Source organism: Tyto alba, unplaced genomic scaffold (assembly GCF_018691265.1).
Source record: "Tyto alba isolate M040663 unplaced genomic scaffold, T.alba_DEE_v4.0 Super-Scaffold_14, whole genome shotgun sequence".
In the NCBI taxonomy this organism is placed as follows: domain Eukaryota; kingdom Metazoa; phylum Chordata; class Aves; order Strigiformes; family Tytonidae; genus Tyto; species Tyto alba.
In genome coordinates, this window is record NW_024881276.1 from 32,766,780 (window position 1) to 32,791,917 (window position 25,138).

General features: G+C 40.2%; 1 protein-coding gene across 5 annotated transcripts in view; it reads left to right on the plus strand.

Annotated features, from left to right (window-relative positions):
* Window positions 1-25,138, plus strand: part of LOC104363994 (amyloid beta precursor protein) — a 220,877-nt gene that overhangs the window by 135,996 nt on the left and 59,743 nt on the right. For 2 of the 5 annotated variants that reach the window (XM_042789042.1, XM_042789040.1), the window contains exons 7-10: window positions 1,267-1,434; window positions 14,969-15,102; window positions 22,676-22,750; window positions 23,862-24,020. In XM_042789042.1, the coding sequence (XP_042644976.1) occupies window positions 1,267-1,434; window positions 14,969-15,102; window positions 22,676-22,750; window positions 23,862-24,020 (536 nt within the window). The remainder of the gene's footprint in view (window positions 1-1,266; window positions 1,435-14,968; window positions 15,103-22,675; window positions 22,751-23,861; window positions 24,021-25,138) is intronic. The other 3 variants (XM_042789044.1, XM_042789043.1, XM_042789041.1) reach the window with 2 other exon arrangements.

The window sequence follows — 25,138 nt, forward strand, 5'->3', positions numbered from 1 at the left end:
TAAATAGCAGTGCTCCTGGGGAGAGTGAAGTGATGGATCAGGACAGACTCTGAAAAGCAGGATTCTTTGTAGCCAACATCTGAGAGGTGATGAGCATGGCGGGATTTTCGGTGATATTTCTTCATATCTTTCAACCCCTAGGGGTCTGCCTTCCACAAAATTCAAATATATGCAGAGAATTTAGAAGCCTCTAGTTGAATGTACCAGTTTGTCTGCCAAAGCAGTGCATGGGATGAAAGCAAATGAGGGGTGCATTGGTGTTTAACGTTATGTAGATTTGAAATGACTTATGCAGCACGCTGAAAGATAAAACTTTTTGTCTGTTTGGAACATTATTGGTAAAGGGCTATACGTTTACATGTGTAATTGGCTGAATTCCAAATTGCAGGCAGAATTTGCTTTGTCTTCCTTTAATTTGTGTGGTTTGGTTCTTCCCTCAGGTTTTCATGTGTCGTAGGATGTAGGCAGAGATTGTGGCAGCTCACAGTGAACACAAACAGTTTTCATTTTTTTCCTGTGTATATTCACTGGGGTGAGATTTTCTCCCATAGATGGATTATAGCTATGGCAGTAATTTTATATATGTGAGCCCTCTAACTATGAATTAAAAACCCTGTGCTGGGTGGCTTGCAAGAGGGAGTTTCTTTTGCAGTGACTATATATAAGTAGATGTCTGAAGAGAATTCGTTCTCCTCCATAATTCATAAATATTTTGGTTGATTTTTCTTTTGTGTAAGCTGGGAAACCCTCTCAATTTGGTCAGGGAGGGGGTATATAGCTAAAAAAACAACAAGTGCTGCTCCTTTTGCTTTCTAATGTTCCCCTTCCAGACAGGTACTGAGTGGGCTGCTTGGTCAGGAATCTGCCCAGGGCGGGCAGCCAGCAGTGCTGCGGGCAGGAGCTGGGGGGGTGGTTGTACCCTTCTGGCCTGGAAGCAGAAGAAACTTCACACTTGTACCATTGCTGCCGTTCAGGAGCTTGTTTCAGGGCAACATCCCTCAGTGCATATGGATAACGTAGCTAAAAAATTAAAAAAACATCAGCAGACTAAGGAGACTTAATGGCACGAATCTGGGTCACTTCGAATTTTACCTACGTTGGCTCCAGGGTGGTTTTCCAGGAGAGGGTTTCCAGTTCCCCAAAACACCTCCTTAGTGCATCTCCTTCCTCGCTCGCGCGTGTGGACATCGAGCGGCGCCTAATGAAGGAAGGGAAGCCATACCGTTTACATGCTAAATGTGGTTCCTCTGGGTCTCCTGTGACTAGAGGTGTGCTCTGAGCAAGCTGAGACTGGTCCCTGCCGCGCGATGATCTCCCGCTGGTACTTTGACGTGACCGAAGGAAAGTGCGCGCCCTTCTTTTACGGCGGCTGCGGCGGGAACCGGAACAACTTTGACTCGGAGGAGTACTGCATGGCGGTCTGTGGCAGCGTCAGTAAGTGCCCCTCCACCCTCCCTCGCTCCTGTGCGGAGGGAGCGGGCCCGGGCTCACACTAACCCCAGCCGCGGTCTGTCCCACACCTCCGCTCACCGCTGTCTCCTCTTTCGCCTCTCGCTAACCCGGCATGGTAGCGGGCAACTTCTTGGTGCTGTAGGCGGGGGTCTGCAAGTAGGGAGCTAAAAGCCTAACATTTCCTTAGACAAGGCCTTCGCACTCAACTTCTCTTAAGTTTCTGCCAAAGTATACTGACCTTTTATGTGTCTCTGTGTGTGCACGTACAATGCCTGTGCAGGAGAAAGTGTGAACGTGAGGGAAACCTCAGGTAAGTTTAAAAGTAGTTTATAGTTTGTACAGTGTATTTTCATGCATTATTTCTGACCTTTTTTCTTCAAAGAAGTATAAGCTCATTATAATACTAGAATATTTATTTTCAGCCTCAGAAGAACTGATTCTTTTTGTTAGCTTTCTTGTTTTTAGTTTGATTGGATACTTTGTTTCTGCAACAAAAAGGAGAGAAATGACCTTTGATTTTTAGGTTTCCCAAAGGGCCACACTGCACATGGGTATGATTCACCTCCCACTTACTTTGTTTAACACAGCATTTACTTTAATGATCATTCTCCATGAAGAAAGAGTGTTTGCACTGTGATTTTGGTTTGAGAAGAACGGCTTGCCCTATCACAGGGTATTGAAGCTGATGAGTCAGATGCTGGATTTATCAGCTAAGTTTTGGTTCTGGAGTCTCTGGTACACTCCCCTCCCATCTGCACTGCCAGTATGTACTCTTCAAACGGTACTGGCTGTCATTTACATCTGATACATTAAGGAGTACGTATCTCACTACCTTGCCTGGCCACAGGGCATGGAGGAACACATCAGGGCTGCTTTCAGTAAAATATTTTCCAAATGACACCTAGGAGCATTTGCAGTAAGTAGAAGGCTTAAAGATGCAGACAAACACAGGCAGCAAGCCGTGCTGTGTGTGTTGTGAAGCAGAGGAGCTGACCTGTGTTTTACTGGAGTGGGAGCAAGAGCAGTTGTGGAGACAGGATTGCTGCTCTGGTGCTCCAGCTGCATTTCATCTCAACATCTTGTAGAGCTGTGTGTGGTAATACTCCATGGAGAGACCTGGGGAAAGTCTACCACAAGGCAAGTGAGGAGGATACCTCATGGACAGTGATCAGTTTCTGCAACAAGACAGGTGTAGTGGAGAGAGAACAACTGTGCAGTAGATTGGAGTGAGGTCTACAGTAGATTTGTTAAAAGAATGACATTTTGAGCCATTAAGTTCCTGTGTTAGGTAAGACGTTTCCAAAGATGCAAAACATGGTTTGTCTCTGGTTGTGTGCCCTATAACGGGCAAGAAAAACTGGGACTAACAAATTAAATTAGGACAGTAGTAGAAAAAAAGATAATTTTAAAGAAGAAATACTTATGCAATGAAAAATGCAGGGTATGTGATATTGATGAGCAGTTGATACTGTAGATATGGAAGGAGGAAGTAGAACTGAAGATAGCTGGTTCATGCAGGTTAGAGGCATAGAAAAAACACTGCAGTGAGAGAGATGCTGGACAATAAGCCTGGAAAAGCCACTTGATCCACTTGAGCTCTTGCACATTTAATTTCACGTATCCAAGATGAGGTTTATTCTTTACTGTTATGGCCAACAGAGAGTTTGTAAAGGATGATTACCTTTTTCAGTCACATGTGGGTTAGTATCATGTGTAAGTGGTGATTGGATCCCAGTCAGGATGATGACCATCAGAACTAGTAATGGAAAACACCTGAGTAATCTGAACATCTTGCTACTTTGCCTCTGGAAGTAGCCGCAGTTAGGAAGGGAAGAATGACATGACTGAACATGATTTACCTGCACAGAACTTTGGATACTTCAGGTATTTGCCTTGGTCTGGATGAAGGAAATGGGTCACCTACCTCTGATAGTACACCTCTTGTGACAGTACCTGTTTCTTTCCCCAGAAATTAAAAAAAAAAAAAAAGGGGGGGGGGGGGGGGGGGGGGGCGGTGCAGGGGTGTGGGTGGCGGGCCTTCATCCTTAAATTTCATATTCAGCAAGGTAGGATAAAATGAAGAATAGCTGTTGGCCTTTTGTTCTGAGAATTTTACTTTTATGGTCAGTATAAGAGTTTCTAAAAGCTGTATACGCTGGTTCTTGTTGGAAAAAGCCTTTTCACATACCTGGTGGGAATTAATAATTATTACTGCCTTTGTCAGTGTTACTAACAAATCTGTAGTATTTTTTTGAAGGCTGAACAACAGCATAAATAAGGACCTGTGTAGTAGATCTTGACACTTGCAAGATTGCAGTTTTCTAAAACATCCAGGTTTTACAGCGTGCTTTTGGCTCCTGCCCTTCAAGCTGAGCCATATGGATGCATTTCTTTGAGTCTGCACATAGTCCCACTGCAGAATTTGGGAAAAGATCTCCAAAAATTGTGCGTCTTCCATGCCGAGCTGTGTTTACTTACCCAGCACTTCAAATCTGAGAGTTTCATTTCTGGCTTCCAGGGTGCTGCAAAATTATTACACAGAGGGAAGGGTGTTGCTGACTAAGAGAGCAGTTACATAACAAAACAGACTTAATGAGAATTAGTCTTACACAATAAAACTTGGAGATGTGATTCTGATTTGTCCTTTTGATAATACAGTGGTGTTGCCTTTCATATAGAGGTTGTAGCTGAAATCATAGCACCAACTGCTTGTAGTAGCAAGCCAGTAGTTTAATACACTTCCAATCAACCTAGTGATCTTTCTGCAGGAAATCTTACGCTACAAGGGGTGACCTCAACCATGAACTTAAAAACAATATTATGGATTGAATAAAACTTGGAAATCAGATTGTCTTCCTTCTTCAAACTTGTCTCTTGGCAGCAGAAGTTGTTCAGCTCGTGCTGTTTGGGAAGATAAATGATCTTTTCTAAGACTGACAGTTGTCTCACAACACGTGGAATCAGAAATGAAATAAGAAACAACTTCTAAATTTGCTATATATCATATTCATTAGGATATTCAGATAAGCCCAGGGGTTTCCTCTCTTCTATCTCTCAGAAATTGGTCTTGGTTTTGTTTTGTTTTGTTTTGTTTTTTCCTTCGGTTCAGTTCAATAAAACAATGCCAAGAGCGTTACCATTTGTACTCTTTTCATAGTTACCTTGGTTTACTTTGGTATTTTCTCTTTAAGGAAAATGGAGTTAGGTTGAGTAATTGAGCTGCTTCACTTCATTTGTACAACTGGTGTTGAGTAAAAATAGAGCTGGTCTTGTCTTTTAAAATATATCTCTCAGAGGGCTTCTTCCTGGTTGTTTTGTTTTGTTTTACTTTTTTCCTTCAGTAGTTTCTCAAACAACATTTGAGTCTATAGGGTACACTTTCCAAGCTACTTTAGTTATAGATTTGATCCTGTATTTTGATTTTTTTTTCAGTGTGTTTTATACCCTGATCTATACACCTGTTATTTCTGTTCCTAAAATAACTTTGTTTTCCTCTGGTTTCGTTTACTGTGTCAGTATTACCATGCTCTTTATTCTATATCATTTTGCTGAATATAAATGGTAATTCAGCAGTTAAGTGCTGAATACGATATGTTTCAGCACTTAAGTGAGATCTTGTCTTTGCTATCGATATAATGTTTCTGAAGGAGGTTTTTTTTCAACCTGGCTGTAACAGAGACACCACCATCACCCCAGTCCCACAGAAGAAAAGAAAAACAGTGGAGAAGAGTTTCCGTCTAGGCCACTCCTGTTCTGTCCTGTCTTACTTTTTCCCCTGCCACTGTCATGTCACCCTTAACTTAATCTTTCCATTTGATCCTTGTGCCTCCCCCCTCAATTCATGCTTATTTATTTACTCCATTCTTTGTTCCTTTTCTCTCCAATGTTCGTGTTATTGTTGCTCCCTTGTATCCTATAGAAAAAACAGCTTCTCTTGGGCAGGAGACGAATGCTAAAATCATGTCTTTCCTTTGTCTAGCTGTATTTTGCTTTGCTGGATAAACTGGTTAGATTTTACAGTGAGTAATATGAAATAGTGGATAGCAGTTGGATTTCTCTTGAATAGTGGGCAAAGGATGAAAGGGTGGGATGTGAGTTTATTTTTCTCATAATGCATTGAAATTGGACTGAGCCAAAACCTGAGGATGTTCTGCTGTCACAAATACTCATGCCATGAATACTGAAAGTGTGAATACTGACTACTAATATCCTGAACATGTTGTCTACAGAAAAAAAAAAAAAAAATCATGTTTTATTCTGCATTCTTGGTGAAGTCTCTTTGCCTTCATCTAGACAGGTGGATCTGTCCTGTCATGCAAAGCATTAGGCTCTCTCCACTATCAACTAATTTGACTGATGCTCTGAGGTCTGACAAAAATGATTTGTCTTTTGGGTAGGAGCTGCTACTGTCAAATCTTCATCAACCAGCTACATGGGAATTGATATATAATTGCGCTAGAAGTAGAAGGCTTTAAGGATCTCGTTACCAGTTCCTTCAGCCTGCCAGACCACATGCTTGCTCTCTATTGATTTTTTATAAGGATGTTCAATACTGTCTACAGTTTCTATTCAATATAAGGACTCAAACTTCTACTGTGTGACTGGCAATAATGGCTCCTTTGAAGTCATTAGGATCTGTCAGGCAGTTAATTCGGATTTAATGACCTCTGAATGGATATGTATTGATAAGAATAAGCAGAAGATGATAAATTGCTGTTATTGAAGGAATGATTTATGTCTTATTGTCATACTAAAAAATAGTCTATCGTACAGATTTTTTCACTTCTCTTAGTTGTTGCTTGTTAAACATCCTTAAAGCTATAGTAGTTACATATTTTTAGTAAGTACTGTTTTGAAATTACATTAATGTTCAAGACTTAACTTGGGTACACAAGGAGCTTCAAAGCTGGGAAAATGTGTTCTCTTAAATGTGCTTCATTTGTCAGCTGTTCCGTAGAAGACAGCTCCCCCAGCAGCTCCTGCAGCCACGGCGTAGTGTGTTCTGAGCGGAGTGTAATTCATGCCACCATGTTTTCATTTGTTCTGCATCTAAAGTGGGACTCGACTCTGGTGGCAGTGTCAGTTTTTGAAAGCTTTGACGTATCATTAAAATGACCTTTTATAAAATAGTGGGGTTTATCACTGTGCTGAATTCCTGCGGCTAACAACAGAGGGAACCGATAGGTTTCAGTGTTGTCAGTTGCCTCCTTCCTTGTGGAAACCCTGAAACCTAGTAGTAAGTTTAAATGTTAACAAGCACTATTTTTGACCATTTTAGAGCACAGTCACATTTTTGGTTGAATTTAGGTAGAGCAGTATTTCTTCTCTAAACTAAATGTTGTAAACTTGCAAAGTTATTAAATCTCTTGGTGATTTTTAAGTGTTGGATACTTTAATTTCCATTTCAAATGGAAGATATGAAAAGAACACAATAAATGCTACAATGTCATAATGTACATGGAATTTCTCACCCTTTTAAATACAGATTAAAATATTGTGTACAGGACTAATATGGGGGGATCTACTCTTAACTGCTTCTCATATAGGCTAACTTCAGCTTGCTTACAGATTAGTATCTGTCTGTCCCTGATAACTGATGAGATAAATCTTAATGTGTTTCCAGTTCATGCTCTTGAGGGAAAAATTCATGACCTCTAGTGTTTTGCAGTGTCCAATTTAATTTCTCTTCAGAAATACTGCAAATAACAACTTGTACTTTTTAGCAGCAGTGATTTATATGAGACTCCTGTTGTCAGTAATTTCCTTTATCCATTTGTTACTTGTTTGGGATCTTGACATCTCTCTAGTTAGCAGCAAATAAAAAGTTTGGCAGCTAAACTTTCATGCCAACTTCGAGAGTGTGTCTAAGGCATTAAAGAACTGCAGTGCATTCCTATAAACAGAATGATAAAGTATGCCCAATTTTTAGTTAAGTAGCACATTTTAATCCTTTGTCTTATTTACTGGGTAATTGCTTATTTTATCTGTACAACTACAGAGACTGCTTGAGCTTGAGATCAGGTAGGAGCCTTAAAGACAGAAAGTAGGCCATGTCTAGAGCACGTTGGTCTGGACTGGGTGATACTGCCCTTTGACTGCTTGTGAGCTTTGGGTGGGGGTGGCAGGCCTCTGTCTATAAAAGCAGCAGAGCTTGCAAGTTGCTTCATGCCAGGAATGTGGGACTTGATGACTCTTGTTTACAACCTTGGCAGAAGGCATGTTTAGGAGAATACTTCTATCTTGTATTTCTTCACAGCGATCTCATTTAATGTAACAGGTGAAGAATTCAATGTGTTTTTTTCCTTCATAAATATTTAAATTTATGGTGACAAATCAAAAGAGAATGACCTTAAGGCAGAGTATTGCAAAGATGCTTGAGGAAAGTTTGCTTTGGGGACCTCCTCCCAAGAACAGAATGAATCAAAGAACTCTGAGGGGTGATCTGAGCAATTAATGGCAGAGATGAGTGTTGAATGGGTCTGAGCAAGGCAAAATTGCATTTGTCAGGGCTGATAAAAAGGAAGTTGCATTCATGGAGATGCAATAAAAGCATGATCGCCAAGTTCTAGCTGTGCATGGATAGGAAATATATCCTGAAGTTCTTATACAGAAGGATTCTTATATGAGAAAATTTAACTTAAAGCTAGTTTAGGTGTCCAGTATCAACTTTAGTTAAGGCAATAGATGAGAAATAATATGAGTATGGCATGGGCTTTTTTTTCTCTCCAGGAAGTATCTGTGAGAGAATCACTGAATTCTTTCAAGCTGCCTGTTGTTCTGATGCCGTGCCAACTATCTAAATTATAACATATCGAAGGAAGATAGGATCAGTCTTGACAAAGTAAACTTCAAAAAGGAATATGACTTTTAAACATGTGATTTCTTCATGTCAGTGCGCTTAATTATATTTTCAGGCCAAGGTTGCCACAATGACCTGTAATTATTTTTTGAATATAAATGCAAGTTATGAAATGTTACAGAAACTATGAGCAGTCTTTTATGACAAAGTAGTACAATGAGATAACCCAACTATTAAGAAAGAAAAGAACATCCCTCTGGAACACTGGGTTCTCTTTCATGTGTTAACTCTCTTCATGTCACCTGTGCCTAGAATCTCTTTTAATTAAAGTAGTATACATTTTTAAACAATGTGCTTTCCAATCCACTTTAGGAAGATTCATCTAATTTAACAAAATTTCGGAAGCTAAGAGAAAGCTTGAAATTGAAAGTGGAGAAGTCAAGTCTCAGGACTGTTGATTCTTCTTACTGCTTCAGATGTGATCCATGAGCATACAACTACTATGGTTACAGGGGACTTTTTTCCTTAATTCAGTACCCATGTGCATACATTTTTTCTGACGGATATATTTCTGTTTATCTAATCTTTTAGTCCATGTTTTGTGCATTCTGAGTCCCCACCGTTGTAGTTAGAATCCCTCAGTTTTTATGAAGAACACTTTACTTTCAGAGTCTTTTTGGGTGTCTTAAAGATAATTGTCAAAACATGAGGATAAAGCAAATAAGCAAGATAAAACCCAGCTGAATGTGATCAGGCTGAGTGATAAATAAGTAGTTGAGATGGATGAGCCTTAACATCAATGAAGAACTTAATCAGTGTTTGCATTATTGAGCATCTTCGCTGAAAATTAAGAAGTGGGCAGCTGGAGTTGAGTGGCCTGAAGGACCAGAGCACCAGTCTCTGACCATGATTGGCACAGTTCACTGCTCTGCAGTTAGCTTCTAGGCAGGGAGATGTGCTGATGAGCCACGAGGCGAAAAGATCTAGCTCCCAGAACTCCTGCCAGTTCAGGGGTGATACCAACCCTTGGAGCACAGCAGTGATGTCTATTTGTGCCCCGAAACCTTAACAAGAAACCAGCAGCAGCAGTTTGCTGCTTACAGATAAAATACTAGAACTATGGACATGCCTGGTTGTCGTTCTCCCAAGGTCTCCCTTGTGCTGTTGACTGTGGGAGGAACTCTGCCCTCCCCTTTAGTCTTTAGTTTTGGGCAGGGTTCAGAAAGTGGTCTTGGTGAAGGCACGTATGAGGAGAAGGTAATTAAAAGTGAAAGGGAATGGCACTTTGCCTGCTGGTCCTCCAGCTTACAGTGCTAAGAACGAAAATAGTTGTCTCTGTAATGCAGTAGATTATAATTTATATATAATATGTAAATACACTTACTGTTCTGTGCCCCAGTATTGGTCTCTACTAGAAAGTATACCAGTTTGGCACTCACTTTATTTCCAAGTAATTAAATGATATTAAACTTAACAGCTTCTGTAAAAAAGTCACCCTGCTACATCCTTTTCCCTATGTTTAAAACAATGCTAATTTGCGACAATCTTAGATAAACCTTTCCCAGCCTTCATTTGTCTTCTATCATTCAGTCAGTAATTTGTCTGTTTTGCAATAAAAAAGGTAATAGTTATTTTTCTTCCCTGTTTAGATTCTGTTCATTGGTTTTGCCACCCTGCTGTAAGTGGAATAGCTTATTCAAAAAAGAAGGGGGGATACCATCTTGTAAAAACATCCCATTTCACAAGGTAGCAGTAGCGATAATAGAAATCCTTCTTGCTAAAGATATTCCATACGCACTTGTGATTGTCAGAAGTGCTGTAATTAGTTGTGATCTTAGTCAACAACTGAAAGCTTTGATCTTAATCCTTCATTAATGAGGTAATTGTGTACGTGGAATTCAGAGGCAATGAACGCATCTACTGAATACTACATTGTAGCTGGGTAATGCTCTCATTTCAAATGGTTTCCCATCTTATATGCAACAGTCCTTTGGCAAAGGGGCATCTACTAATCCTTTCACTTCACTTGACGGTGGTGAGTGACTGTTCTTTCTTTCCCTGGAGAGGCTGATATGGATTATTTATTTTTATGCAAAATAGTAAAACAAGATCTAGGGGCATACTGTTGCATTTCTCTTGCTTTATTTCCTCCCCTGGTCTTTTGATTTGTAAGGATTATTGTTAAATAGCAAAAAGTGTAGAGCATGATTTGGCTATATTATTGAACCTGTGTCTCCAGGAAGGTTAGAATTTTAAAGTCTAATTAAAAATGGAAAAAAAAAAAAAAAAAAAAAAAGTTCGGGAACTGACAGGTAAAATGAGTGTAAGTGTGAAGAAAATGTCATCCAATACCACATTTCTTCCGCACCTATTAACACACACTTTTTGATCTGTCTTCATGCAGTAGTAGAGTGAGTTACCTTATGAAACAAGCAGTACCTAGAAAATTAAAGACTTCTAAGAGCAGATGCGGTCAAAAAATGAGATCACGCTACAGATTTTTAAGGAATCCTTACATGTAACTAATGTCTGACCAAATGTTCCCAATTTATTATGAGAAAATGTGCAATACATCTGTAGAAATAAAGTTCCCAAATGTATTGGAGTGCAAAAGATAGGTTTTGTGCCAACAGCCGTGATGGAATTTTAAAATGTTTCTGCTTTATACAGAAGAAAGAAAGCTCAGTATTTTTGTAATTCTTTTGCTCTTGGGGGGGAGGGTAGGCTGTTGGTTATTATTATGTTGGAATCACAAGGCTTTTTTAACATCTTATTGATAATTATGATTTTTTTAATACTGGATGGAGAAGTTGTCACATAAGCATTTGCAGGTTTTGTAAATACAGGGAGAGAAATCTTCTAGGTTTATGTGGTTTTAAGCAGACTAATTATTTCTTGTTAGAGAAGCATTTCTGAATTCAAATTACATGAGTAGCTAACCACTCAAAAAGACCACTTCTGAATCACGGTTACAACAGAAAACAAAAACTTATATGACCATTTCATCTCACCTTTTAGTGTTTTCCTAAACATACACACTGAACTTCTTTTTAATGAAAATTATCCCAGTTTTTTAAGACTTTAAACAGTGTCTCTGTTTGCAGCGTGAGATGTGGTCAGTGTTGGTAGGTTGGTTGGTCTCTGTGGCCACCAGCAGCCAAACAACCGTTGCAGGAGCAGCAGTCAGGCTGAGTCCTTAGGGCTGGCTTTGCCCAAGCTCAGCCTGCTCTGAGTGTGCGAGGCACAGGCCTGTGCCAGCAGCGAGCAGGGAGGGAGGGAGAAAACACGTGTTTTACCCCTTGCTGTCATGCCTGTTCACTGGCTGAGTTTTGGAAAGAGGTGCTAAAGCAGGATGCTTTCAAGGATGCTTTTGGGTGAATCAGCATATCTTTGCATAAATTGTTCAAATACTTATTTGCACTTACTACTGAAAGTGGGTGGCTTATTTCTAATCTGGATTTCCAGCCTTATTTCTGCCTAGCTTTGGTTTCCAGCCATCACACCTCAGTTGTTTCTTTCCAGTAAAGCTGTTGCCAGAAATCGTTTCTCAGTAGAGATTTTCTAAATCAAATTAGTAGTCCACTCCCTGGTGGATGAGTCTGATTGAGCGTCCCACCATCAGACAGGTCCCCCCAAGCTCTCATCAGCTCACATGCCTGTTTCTGGCCCCTCTTTCTGTTTGAGAGCGCATAGTGGAGAGCCATGTGTGGCGTTACACCAGCCTTTTGCCTTCTGCACGAGGTCAGTGGTGGTAGCTTTCTTCTCCCGCGCGTTATCGCTCTGCATTAGCGTTACGCTCTGTAGCATTAGTTTGAAAGAGCAGATTGTGGTCGGATGTCAAGGTACTGCCCACATCCTTTCCCATGATCCTGGGCACAGCCTGGCTGTCTCAGGCATCCAAGTCTGTGGCATTTAATGCCTAGTCGCACTTTGATTTGGTTTTGCGCAGTTTATGGAGGGGACTCGGTGCTCCGACATCCTCTGCACCAGGCACTGAAATCAGGTTTTCCAGTTCTCAGGACTTGCTACTCCCAACTGTTCAGAAACACACCAGCAGGCATCCCGGTGGGCAGTAAGCATATTGTTCAAAAATCTGGGCTGTAAAGGCCGCACATGTGAGACAGTAGCTTTTGAAAATCAGATCTTGAATGTACAGGTGGCTTAACTGATCTCAGTGCAAATGATGGTAACCTTTTTTCCCGTTCAATAAATTAAAGGTTAAATTTGCATAATTTATTGGACAGTTATTTAGATTGTCACTTCTTTCCACTCACATTTGTACAGACTTAAGTTCAGTTAAAAAAAAAAAATCTATAAAAGTAGTAGAAGGATGACGAGTGTGCTAGAGCTCTCCCCCATTCAATCTTTCTGTGCTAAACTCTTCTGTGTCCTGCAGAGGCAGCGAGAGGAGGGTGTAGGCAGAGAGGAATCCTCTTCACACAGAGCCCGATTAAACCACAGAACTCATTGCTACACCACATTTTGAATGTTAAATCTCAAGCAAGTGGAGGGGAGAGGGCGGGGCAGGAGATTGGAGATATGGAAGGAAAATCCAGCAAGGTCAGTTAAACCTTGGAGAAGAGTATTTACTGCTCTTGCCTAGGGATGTTTGGTGGTGATCCCCTGTTGGGAAACAGGAGCCTGGAAGGGATGGCCTTTGCTTAGTCTGACACTTAAATTTCTTCCTGCTCTGAAATAAAATTTTCTTTTCATTTTCTAAATGGAATGAAAATGTACTATATTTATCTGCAGCTTCAGAAAAGATTAAATTAATTTGGTGCTTCAGAGATTGAAAAGCAAAGATATTTAGAAATACTTAAAAGCATTACAGAAATGTTTTCACTCAGTCCAAGCTTTGGGTGATTTGTTTTCGGAATTTGCTTACACTGACTGTAGGTATTCCAGCAGGCAGCACTGCACCCCAGCACAGACCACATTATCGTTGGTTGTTATCAGTAAGAGTTTAAAAAGAAAGAAAGTGTTTATGCTTTTATAACAGTATCAGAGACTTTAAATTGTCTGAAGTTGTGAGAGTAACCACTGAAAATATTAAGAATTGCATTCTAATTTTGTAATTTTTGTGACTTGTCAGGAAGCTGATTTGTTCCTGTTACAGTACTTCAGAACAAAGTTTACAGTTTTACAAAGTGTAAATTTGTAATTAAATACTTATGAAAAAAATCTAAAAATGGTGGGAGGAGTGATAATTTGCTTTATGACTTCTCAGTTGGATTTTTTTTGGTTGCTTGTAGATATTTTTTTTGTTTTGAGACAAGGAAGGCCTTTCCTTCAATCCAGTGAGTAACTTACAAAATTCATTGTGTGGTTTATACCAACAGCATCAAAAACCATTCATGCCTATTGTAGAGAACATATAGAGATATCTCAAACACAGCCAAAGGCTTTCTGTTAATTTTTGGGGTTATACATCTAAGGTAAAGTTGGAGGAAAAGTTTGGATTTTGGCTTAAGTTTTTCTTGGAATTTGAGGATGTTATTTCATTGGGACTAACATGTTGTACTTCTAACTTTTTTTTTTTTTTTTTTTAAATAATTTAACATAGATGTGTTTATTTTTCAACTTGTTTTGGGGAAAGTAGTCATAAATAAATATTGGTTATTACTCGGCCTGATCTTCAGATTAAAGTTTGCTTCTGTTGAAGACATTGAGAAATGTTTGTGTTGTGGGAGGGTCCTGGGGTTTTCCCTACTTTTATTAGTTGATCTACTAAAATGTGTTACCTCTATCAATGAAGTTAACTAAACACACTACATGTAGTCAAACTCATTTAAAAAAAGAATCTTGCGCAAATATGTGTATTGTCTTTGTTTGTCAGAATTTTTAAACTAACTTTGCAATTGTTGAACTAATGGTGACCAGCACAATTAAACTAATTATATAATAAAATATTTAGGGACAATATAGTTGAAATTAAATTGTTGATCATCATTGGAGGGCTTTTTCAATTGCTGTTATGTCACAGGCACAGAAATGTTACTCTATTTAATGTAGAGATTGTTGGATGTTACTGCATAGTGAGGGAACTGTTGTTCACTCTGAGTTACCCCAAATGCAAATCTTCTACCAGTGTGATAGGTATTGCTTAGCTATCCGACAGGAATGGCTGGCAATTAGTGCATGCTTGCTGATTATTTCCTGCATCCATGAGGGGTTTTCTTAATCAAATTTGTTACAAATAAAGTAAATATCTGTGAGGCCAAAATTGTCACTAAGGGAAGGATTTGAGGTATTTCATTAGGGTACTGTGGGGTCCATAGGTGCTTTAAAACATACTTGTATTGACACTCATGTGTGTTAGTTTACTTTTTAAAAATAAACTAATACACAAAACACGTAACTTTACAAAGGGTTTTCTGCTGATTTATGTATTTTAGTCATTGCCAGGCTTTTTTTTTTCCTTTGGCAGCAGTTGAATAACATTGATTTGCTCCCATTGAAGATTTCCCCTGGATTAAGAAATGAGGGAGGGGGGGCAATCCTTGTGTATTTACATATCTTTTCTGTGTGTGTCTCACATGTCTGCGTAAACCTCATTTTTATATCCTGCTCAGAGGTTAAATGAATGGCTTTATTCTGATGGAAATTAGAACAGATGTTTCTTGCTTGGTCCAATTAAATTTTACCTGTACTAAAGTAGAAATTCTGCTTTTCTTCCCACTCCCTTCCCTCTCACCCCACCTCAAAATTTTACCTCAGTCCCTACCACAGCCGCTAGCACTCCTGATGCTGTTGACAAATACTTGGAAACACCTGGGGATGAGAATGAACATGCCCATTTCCAGAAAGCCAAGGAGAGACTTGAAGCTAAGCATCGTGAAAGGATGTCTCAGGTAAGGGGAGATTTCTTTATTTCTAAATATGGGAAGGAGTTTTGTCTGTCAAGTCATAAGATGCTTGGAGTCCTTCATTTTCTTATTTCACAAGGCTTCAGCCACCTGCTCTGCCTATTGGCAATTTTGTAAGTACACCATTTACTGCCTTTCTGACTCTTATCTAAGCATTCAGCTGGCTGCGACATAGATTTGTTGTTGGGTCACAGGTGGGATCTGTTACTTGTTCTGGTAAAAAGGAAAAAAAGTCTGTTAAAAATTTCTCTCATCTTTGTGAAAGAATATTTGGTCTGTGAGATTATTCTTATTTCTAAGTAAAGAACTTGACCACTGTATTAGTCATTCTTCCTTTGTAGCAGCTGAGGGAGATTGCTTGTGATTAGCTTTGCTCTCTGTGTGTAAAGCATACATGATGTGCCTTGGGATAACAAAAAGCTTGCATATGTTCATCTAATGGTCTTGAGCCTCAAGGTAACATGAAATGCATCTAAAGCCAAAGAAAAGAGGAAAAATTAGTGCTTTTGAACTGAAGCAAAATCCAACGGAATCAACCCATTTTTTCCTTTAACCAAAAAGATTTGTGTAGCCTCGAACTGTACACTGTTAATGGTGTTGAATACTGAGAAATGAGCTAACTGCTCTTTAGAAATAGGGTTTATAATAGCAGTGCCAATAAAAAATTGTCACAGTTCTGCTCTAATAACAACAAAGAAAAAATATAAGAAGTTTAAAGGAAAGCCTGTGGTGCATATTTTTTAAGATGGAACAACCAGGAAAATGAATGTGGTGTATAGTTCAGATGCACTGCATATATCTGTGTAGCTATCTTACTATAATTTGTCAGTGTTACCTTATTACCCTGTTGCACTTTCAGTGTTTCTGTGTATTACCGACACATTAACCTTCAGCTCTGTGCTAAAATGTTTGAGTAGGCCTGAAATTAAGCTGTAAGAGTAAGTCTACATCTACTGACACTGTAGTTATGCCCGGCACTTTTCTAATAAATAGAGCAGGGCATCTTACCTGAAGCAGTCACCCGATCAGTGCAAGCCACATGCCAGGAATGTGACACTTAACAGATAAGAAGATACATGCTCCTCATCTGCCTCCGCTTGGGAAGCATTGTAGCACAAACAAACAATCTTTAAAAAAAAAGATAAAATAGTCCCCATTTAACGCCTTTTTTTTTTTTTTTTTAAGTATTATAATTTTCTTTCCTCTGGAAGATTAAACAGCTTCATTAGGACGCCCAGTGGCCGAGGCAGCAGGGGTGCGAGCGCTGCCGGGCGCAGGTGCGTGCAGCGTCCGGCTGGGAGCCGGCCCGAAGCCGTGGGGTGAGTCGGGAGGGAGGTGAGCGATGGCACGAGGCACCTGCGTGCTGTGCTCCTGCCGAGGCAGAGCCTCATCCCAGTCCTGCTCGTAACAGACTTCTGTGTGACTACAGCACTGGGTTTGGGAAGGACGGGCTGGGAGTTGGGAGGATAGAAAACCATTGTGCTCACAGCCTGCCCGCCAGAGGAGAGAGATCCTGCCCTGGCTAGGCACAGAGAGGGTTGGCGGGTACTGCAGTCGTCACCTTGTTACTACCTCCCCTTGAAATAGCCTGTTTTTTAAAAATACCGAAGGGGTGGGTGTCCTGAAGGACAAGGACAGTCAGTGCAAAAGTCAGGTTTCCCAGGAACAGTCCTCAGATTCTCACTGCGGTTTTGGGTTTATCTCCAAAATCCCAATATGTAAAGGTTAAGCTGAGTAATTAAGGGCAGCATTTGAGTGAACTGTGTACTTTCAGTTTTCTACAAAACTGATGATTTGTGGAAAAGAGCTAATTCAGTGCACAGGCATCCAGAAAACATCATACAGAGACCATAGAATGTCAGTGCTTGAGGCCAACAAAATGAGCTGGGAAAAGCACTGAACCGTAGCGTCAGAAAACTTCTGGGTAAATGCACCACACATTTTACAATGCGCATTTGGGGCAACCTCATAAATGGAGCAACCTCATAAATGGAGCCTGCTGTTCAGGGGTTTGACTGAAGATCACGCTGGTGCTGCCAGGTGCTCTGCCCTCGTTAGCACATTCCCAGCCATCCTTTCTGTCAGCGCTAATGAGCGTACAGCTGCAGGGTGACGCGGGTCAGCCCCCTCATCTCCCTGCAAGGTCACTCTGCTGAAGAAGAGTAAAAGAACCAACTCTGGCCAGTTCAGCAAGCTAAATCAGACCTGGGAAACAGCAGCACGATAGGTATGTCAAGAAAGATAGATCTTTGGTGTTTAATTTGCTTAAGCTGCTTCTGAAATCATAGCTCAAAGTGTGTATGTCTTGAAGTACACAGATCCCCTGCAGAGCTTTGAAGAAGAGAGTTAACTTTTAAAAATTATTCTTCCCTTCTATGAGTAATATTTTGTACAGTATCGAGCTAGCCTCTCCCAGTTAACATTTCAAATGTTTAACAAATACAAGGTCTCGTGGAGAAGTTGAAAAGCTGGTTAGTTTACCATTCTGTGTCTCCTCACATGAATTGTGATATGTCTGTGTCCCGTAACATTGGTCTCCTTTTCTGACAATTTATTTTAAAAATGCTTTTTACATTTTCTTTAAAATCAGGTATGGTCTTAATATATATTTAACTAATAATTAATTTGTTACTTGTTATGTTAAAACAATGCTGAACAAATTAACTCAGTAAGCTTTTGCTGTCAGTGTTTTTCTCTTTAAAGTTAACAAGTGAGAGTAGCTAGCTAAGTCCTCCAGCTGCACAGATTTTACTTTTTTTAACTCAAAGTCCAGTTCTTTCAAAGCTGAGAAATGGGGGTTTATAAAGCAGCATAAGTGGCTATTTTTCTTCTATTAAAAAGAGAGGAAATGATCAGTGGTTTTACGGACATTATCAAGCCATTCTTTAATCATGATAAATGTAATAATCTGAAATAAATTGGTTCACAAAATGCAGATATTTCTTTCATTTAATAAAGCAGCTAGTTTTAAAGCAGTGTTTTATTTGATACACACTTTGCAACAGCCAATTAACTAATAAAAAAAAATCAGATGCATTCTAGTTCACATATAAAATGTAATCATCTGAGGAGTAGGGAAATTTATCATTAGAAAAATTAAATTGAAATTAAGTATTTTAATCAAAACATGTCATCACTGCAAATGCAGATATTATGTATATCCTCTTTCTGAGATTTCCCTTTGTTTACTGTGAAATTCTGACAACTCGTATTTCTTTTTCTCTTGCATAAAGATACTCACACAGGCAGAGATCCAGCTTCTGTTGGTGGTTGTGTTGGTTCATAGTTCACAGCTCCTAAAAGACTCTCTTACTAGAGAAGTCTCTGTTTTTTTTGTACGATGACCTGGTGCACCTCTGGTTCAGACTATTATTTTAATCCCTTCTGCTCTTCAGTGTTTGCCCCCTTAGACTACAGACCATTAAGGTTTTTCTGCCTTTACATCTGCATCACACCTGGAGCAACAAGGCTTATAAACTTTCCTAGGCAGTACTGTAAATAGAATTACAACAGCATACAATTTAAAGCTTTTCCTGGGAATTATTAATGCAACTCCACATAACAGCAAAGCTACATTCCCATGCAAACAGGATAGCCATCCATCAATGCATGTGTAACCTTTGAATGTTTGTTATTTTCTGACGTATTTCTCCTTATTGCCCAGCCTGTATGTGTGCTTGGGATTGCCCTGACCCATGTGCAGGACCTTGCACTTGGCCTTGTTGAACTTCATGAGGTTTGCACAGGCTCACCTCTCCAGCCTGTCCAGGCCCCTCTGGATGGCATCCCTGCCCTCCAGCGTGTCAGCCACACCACACAGCTTGGTGTCGTCGGCAAACTCACTGAGGGTGCCCTCAATCCCACTGTCCATGTCACTGACAAAGATGTTAAACAGCACCGGTCCCTGTATTCTCTGAATCCCACCATCTATATTACCGTGCATGGGAGGGCTCTTTCCATCCTTAAAACTGGCTGTCAGGTTAGTAGGAGTGCCCACCTCTGTTACAGCCAGCACTCTTTGGAGAGGTTTAATGATGTTATTACCAGGAAAAGCGTCGAGACCTAAGTGTGGAACAGAAGCCCTTGACAAAGATAGTCATTTTATTGGCATGACTTTGACTTTCTAGCTAAACAAACCTTCAGACAAGCACCTCTGTTGGTCTGATTGCTATAACCAAATGTCTGTCATAAATTCTACTCTTGCAGATACGCTTCTGTGCCCCAGAGTAAAAAATGGGAGTAAATTCTGCTGTTTTCAGTATAATGAGATTTTTGTATTTATCATCTCTCTTAATAATGAACGACGTTCTCCATACCTTCTTCCTCCCTCTTGCTGTCCCCTACAGCCCAATTTCAAAAGGAGTCTGCCAGGCACTAAGTCCTGAGTTCTGAAAAAATTTGACTTTGAAATGGCTTGCTTTTTAAATCTGAACCAGAAGTTGTCATTTACCCTGCACAAAGCCACCAAGCCTTGAAGAGCCATAAATCTGTATGGCTTTGATAGGTCTGTGCTGTCAATGAAGGAGAATAGGTTTATAAGTGCATAGAAGCCAAGTTCAGCCTTTTCCTGTGCATGCATATCCGGAGAATTTTTTTTCTCCCTTCTTGCTCTTTGGTTTACTACAGTGTGCTATGGCATATTTCTTAGTCACTCATAATTCTCTAAAGGTATGACCTTGGGTGATTTGTTGAGAGCAGAAGTTTTCTCTGGGTGGTAGCTTTGCTGTGCATAGGTAGCTGTAGGGCAAGTGTATCTTCATTTATTTAGCTTATGAACAGAGGTGCTTTCAACCATTGAAGTCTTCTCAGTTGCAAAAATCAGCACTCAAAGCACAGCTTCTGCAGTCTTTATGTTGAATATTGGTTTTGTAAACAGCTATGTCGTTCTGTTTTTTCTCCACAAGCCATTCACTCTCGTTGCACCAGAGCTGAACTCTGAAGCCTATAATTTACATCCCTCCCAACAAGCTGTGTAGGCTGTCAGTTTATCATCCTGCCTTCCATACCTTAAAAGGTTTAGAGAAATAAAATGGGCAGAGAGACCTGGTCTAGCCAAAGGTCTCCTTATCACATTACCCACAATACTTGTTTTCATCATATGGGTTAGCAGAGCGTTAGTTTGGGGGATAAAGATGGGAAGGGAACTGTTTTTCTGAAAACCCATGAACTGTTCATTCAGAGTAAAAAAGAGTATTAAGCAGATGTCAGAGATGTGATTTGAAGGCGTAAAAGGAAAGGAGGGAGAAGAAAATAATAAAGTTGCTAACCTAGGCCAACGCTCAAGCTTGATCATATCATTGTAGTTTATGACTTTAATGCCACAATTTCTGGGTCTTCTGTAACATTCACTTCCTCGCACCACTGACATATCAGGTCTCTAGAAGGGTGCTGTCTGTATACATGAATGTAAGTTTTCTCGACCACCACAGTCATATGGCCTTAAGCGTGCAATTAAGAGATGCATACCTAATGTGCACTTAATACACAGCAGCACTCTGAGCATTAATAAGTTTTATCCAGAACACATCACAGTGCTCTACATTGTGGTGCCAGTTCATGTCTTCTAGATTTGCTTTGTCAGAGAAGCAGGAAAATCTCCTGTGCCAAAGTACTGGGAAAGTAACTGATGGTGGAGTGACCTGTAACTTCAGTGCATTGTGCATCATGTTCTCTGTCCTCAGCTGCTTACTACAAACCCTTGCAAATGAATTTTCATGTGTCCTTGTAAATTTTGGGTTCCTGCCTCCTTAGAGCTTGGCTGCAGTTTGCACATCAATGCATATTGTCTGATGAGAAGATAATGTAAATGGAAGAGGTACTTTCAGACTGCCAGTTTATGTAGGTTGTAGTACAATTCTTGGGACTTAAGTTCCGGTTTATGGTTCCCAGTAAAAGAGCAGAGTTAGGTTAAGACTATGATTTTAAGCACTTGACTTCAGGTCTTTGTGCTTACAACTGCTGTCTAACCATGCCCCTCTGAAGTCTGGAAGCAAACAAAACAATTTCCCACTTTAAAGTTTTCAGCATCACATTAGCTTCCCAAAATATGTCTCAACTCTCTTGAGCTGTTATTGAGGCCAGAATCTCTTAAATAATTTCACTGATAGTGAGTTGATCTGGTTTTACTATGATTGATTTATTGCTGTCTTGAAATACATTCCCAGGATTTGGATCAAAAGGAAGATGAAAACTTCACAAGAAAATCCCATGCATTGAGTCAGTCTGGAGTGCAGGCGTTTGCATGCTTGTTAATCATTAGGGTCTACAACCCTATTTAGGCCTGAGAGGGGATTACATTTCAGGGACTGGAACTTGTAGAAGTCTCCTTTGAGCCAAGGAATGGGTTGTATTTTTAAAGGCACAGGCTCAGCCAGCTACCCTGAGGCACCACCAGTACTCTCCAGTCTGCCCATCAAGGAGCCCAATTAGCAGTGGCCAACATGTGGGAAAACTGAGGAACCTGAGACAGGAGCTGAGTGGTAGAGCCTCAGCTTGCAGACATGAGACACAGCAGGTCTAATTTGTCCTGCCTTTGGTATTGGTCTTGGTAAAATTTCAGTTATCCTTGTGGACTCTGAGGTTTTCAAAAATCCACTTTAAAAAAGGGTATGTTTGACTATTTCTATTAAATGGTACAAAAGTGTGTTTTTTGGTGAGAAAGGAAGGAAAGAAATGCACATTTTGAGTAATTGCTTCTAGGGTTCTTCTGTCTTCTTCTGACCTTGTGTTAATCCTTCAAATAAACAAGTCATTTATTTGTGTGTACTGCATTCAGTGGGAGCGATTGTTCCTGCGTAAAATGTTTTATCTGAGGAGATTGCTGTCTAGTTGTGAAATGAATAAAGTCCCTAAGTAAGACCACGAGAAGGTTCCAGATGTCGTGGAGAGCAAGTTAAGAGTAACTCATTCCCTGACTATTGAAATACTGCCTTGTGTTACAGGAGGAGGTGGCCTGTCACGTTGCTGAAAGGAATGGTAGGGGAAGTTCTCCTACATAATTTTTCTGTCAGCATTGTACTTGAGATATAAATACATTCAGTTTTTGAAGTGTTGGACACCTATTTCTGGACAGACTAGCACAAATTGCATGTAATTCTAGATCTGTCCCACTCAAAGGCCAGCGATGTAGTCCAAATAAATGTAAAATTCTTGTGCTACCAAAAAAAGTGTCAATTAGAACAAGTTGAAATTCACTCATTTTGACCAAGGACATACAATAGATGGAAGCAGTTTCCTTTCTGTCTAAGATGAAAAGGGATTGGTGTGTTCATCCATAAAGACCTTCACTTCCCTCTCTTCAGGGCTGGTTAATGGCCGTGTTGCTTCACAGCAGAGTTGTGAGAGCTTGGCACAATGTTCAGACGCAGAAGTACTGTCTTTGTTTAATTTAATAACAGGATCCTACCTTCGTTAAATGTTGTAACCACTTTTTTTATAGAGATAAAAAGAGGAGAGGAATGTAAAAAGATGGTTGGCGGAGCTGCAGTGCTTGGCTGTTGCTAAGCCTTGAGACAAGAGAGGAGAATACAAAAGTCATGCTCCTTGTTTTGTTCATTAGGTCATGAGAGAGTGGGAAGAGGCAGAACGCCAAGCAAAGAACTTGCCAAATGCTGATAAGAAAGCTGTTATCCAGGTAAGGGAAAACGCAACCACAACCTTACCAGCTGGGGCTGCAGTTAAAATACAAAGGGTGCTGGGTGTGATACAATTTTAAAACCTACTTCTATGGGGGTTTTAATGTTATTCTCTGCTCTTGCTGCTGCTGTTTTTGTTTCCAGCTGTTGGTGTCTGCTGTGTGTCTCTACTTTGCAGCCACCAGTCCCTGGAACACTGGTGCAGGACATCACTCGTGACTGCATGGCAGGGTAGAATTTCACTTGAATTTAGATTTGCCTTCAGTGACAACTGAAAACTCAGTTCCCATGGGCACCTTTCAAAATTCAGGATGTGATAAGCTAATGTAAGCTGCAGGACCTAAGCTCAAAGCAGGGATGGAAAATGTAATTTAAGGAGGGAATCACCATCAGTTTTCTCAGAAAGAAACCCTCATCCAAAAATTATGTTATTCAAAATTATACTGTAATTCAAAATTTCTGACAAGCCAGACACTCCTTGGATCCCACTGTGGCTATGTCAGGTATTATTCAGTACTGCTAGAATGTTTTCAGTGGAAAACTATAAAAGGGTAACATTCAGAACCAGCTTGCTTTGCACATTAGATCCCACAGCTTTTCCTTCTGTGTATTTTACCCAGTCAGTCTTTACCTTGATTGGAATAAGTTTGGGCTCAGTTTTTCTTCCTGGTGGCCAGTTTATCAGAAATTGTAGTGACGCTGGTCTGGTTGAAATTTTTTTTTGCCTCACATGTAGATTTGCTCGTGAAGACATGTTGATAACTTGTGATGGCATGGGGTTGTATACTTGCCAGATTCCACCCTCCTCTAGGCACAGTTCTGTAGCACTGAACCACTGTCTCAGGGGGCAAATGAAGGATTCACTGGTGGTTGTGCTGAACTTGTCAGGAATATTTTGTTAGATTAATAAAATATGACAGGTGTTCAGGAATACAGGGTATGGGCAGTTCCCACTGAAATCAGTAAAAGGTGTGTTCGGTGCAGAGTTCCTAGAAGCAAAGCTAGACTGACATGGGGAAAGATTTTGGTAACTTACAGACAGAGGTGTTCACGTCAGCTGGTCTCTGCTGATGTCTTCACTGTCCCTGTTGTGATGGATGTTTTTTTCAGCATTTCCAGGAGAAAGTGGAGTCACTGGAACAAGAAGCAGCAAATGAAAGACAACAGCTGGTGGAGACTCATATGGCACGGGTGGAAGCCATGCTGAATGACCGTCGCCGCATTGCCTTGGAGAACTATATCACAGCCCTGCAGACTGTCCCGCCCAGGGTAAGTGCAATACCACAAACTATGTCAGCTGTGTCAAAATCACTGTAGTTATCCTGGGGAAAAAGAAGGTGTGCCCAGGTACAGTCCACCTATGGGGCAGTGAATGCATGTTCCCTGTGCAAGAGCTACTACGGCAGTCAGCTAGTTTGAAAGTTAAAAGTTTAGACTTTGTGTGTACATAAATGTAGGCACAAGCACTCGCCCTCTCCCCCCTCCTCATACATACCTATAGATAGATACATAATCCATGAAGATACTTAAGCAAATAACATGGAAGTGATTTGATTGTGAGAAATTGTAGCAATTCACAGATCCTGCAGAAGGATTATGAAGTGTTCCTCCAAGTGATGCACAGTAGGATACTTTATCATGTCAAGATGGAGCTTAAGGATGAGGGTGGTTGTGATTTTCTGGTTTGTTTGTTAAACTGTTGATATGTTTGGTGAAGGATCTTGTGAGGATTGTTAAATGGCATGAAGACAGCACACTAGCAATTCAGAGTTGTCTGTATTGGATGTGATGGCTATTGGTGGGTGTAAACACTAAGTTCAGAATGTGGATTGAATGGAATTTTTAATGACTCTGTATCTGTGACATTTGTATTCAATACCAAAATAACTGGTCTGTGACCTCCAGAAGAAGAGAATCTGCACGAACACTGTGGGAAAACAGTCAAATGTTTTATGTACCTCTTGCCTCTGGAACACTTCCTATATGGAAAAAACATTGTATTACTAAAAGACTTCTAGGTCAGCAGTGTAAAATGTAGCCATTAAATCTTGATTTTGGCCTCACAGGGAATGATATCAATACAGCTAACCTGGTAAAATTACATGTTTTAAGTGAATTTCCTTCTGCAGAGAAACCTGCATATTCAGTGAGGCTGGAAAAGTGATCTTAGTCTTTATCATCATCAAACTTTTTTCTGCACCCCATGGTGCAAAACTCTTTTGCTTTTACTGTGTGTCAGGTAAAAGAAAAACTTTTTACTTAGGTAAAAGTGTCATGGGGAGACTTCAGAGTAGTTGTATGAAGAGTTGATCTGTATTTTGCAACATAGTAATTGTGGAAAATGAACCTAGTCTGTATTAAATTGGTAGACAATGCTGTTTGGTCTG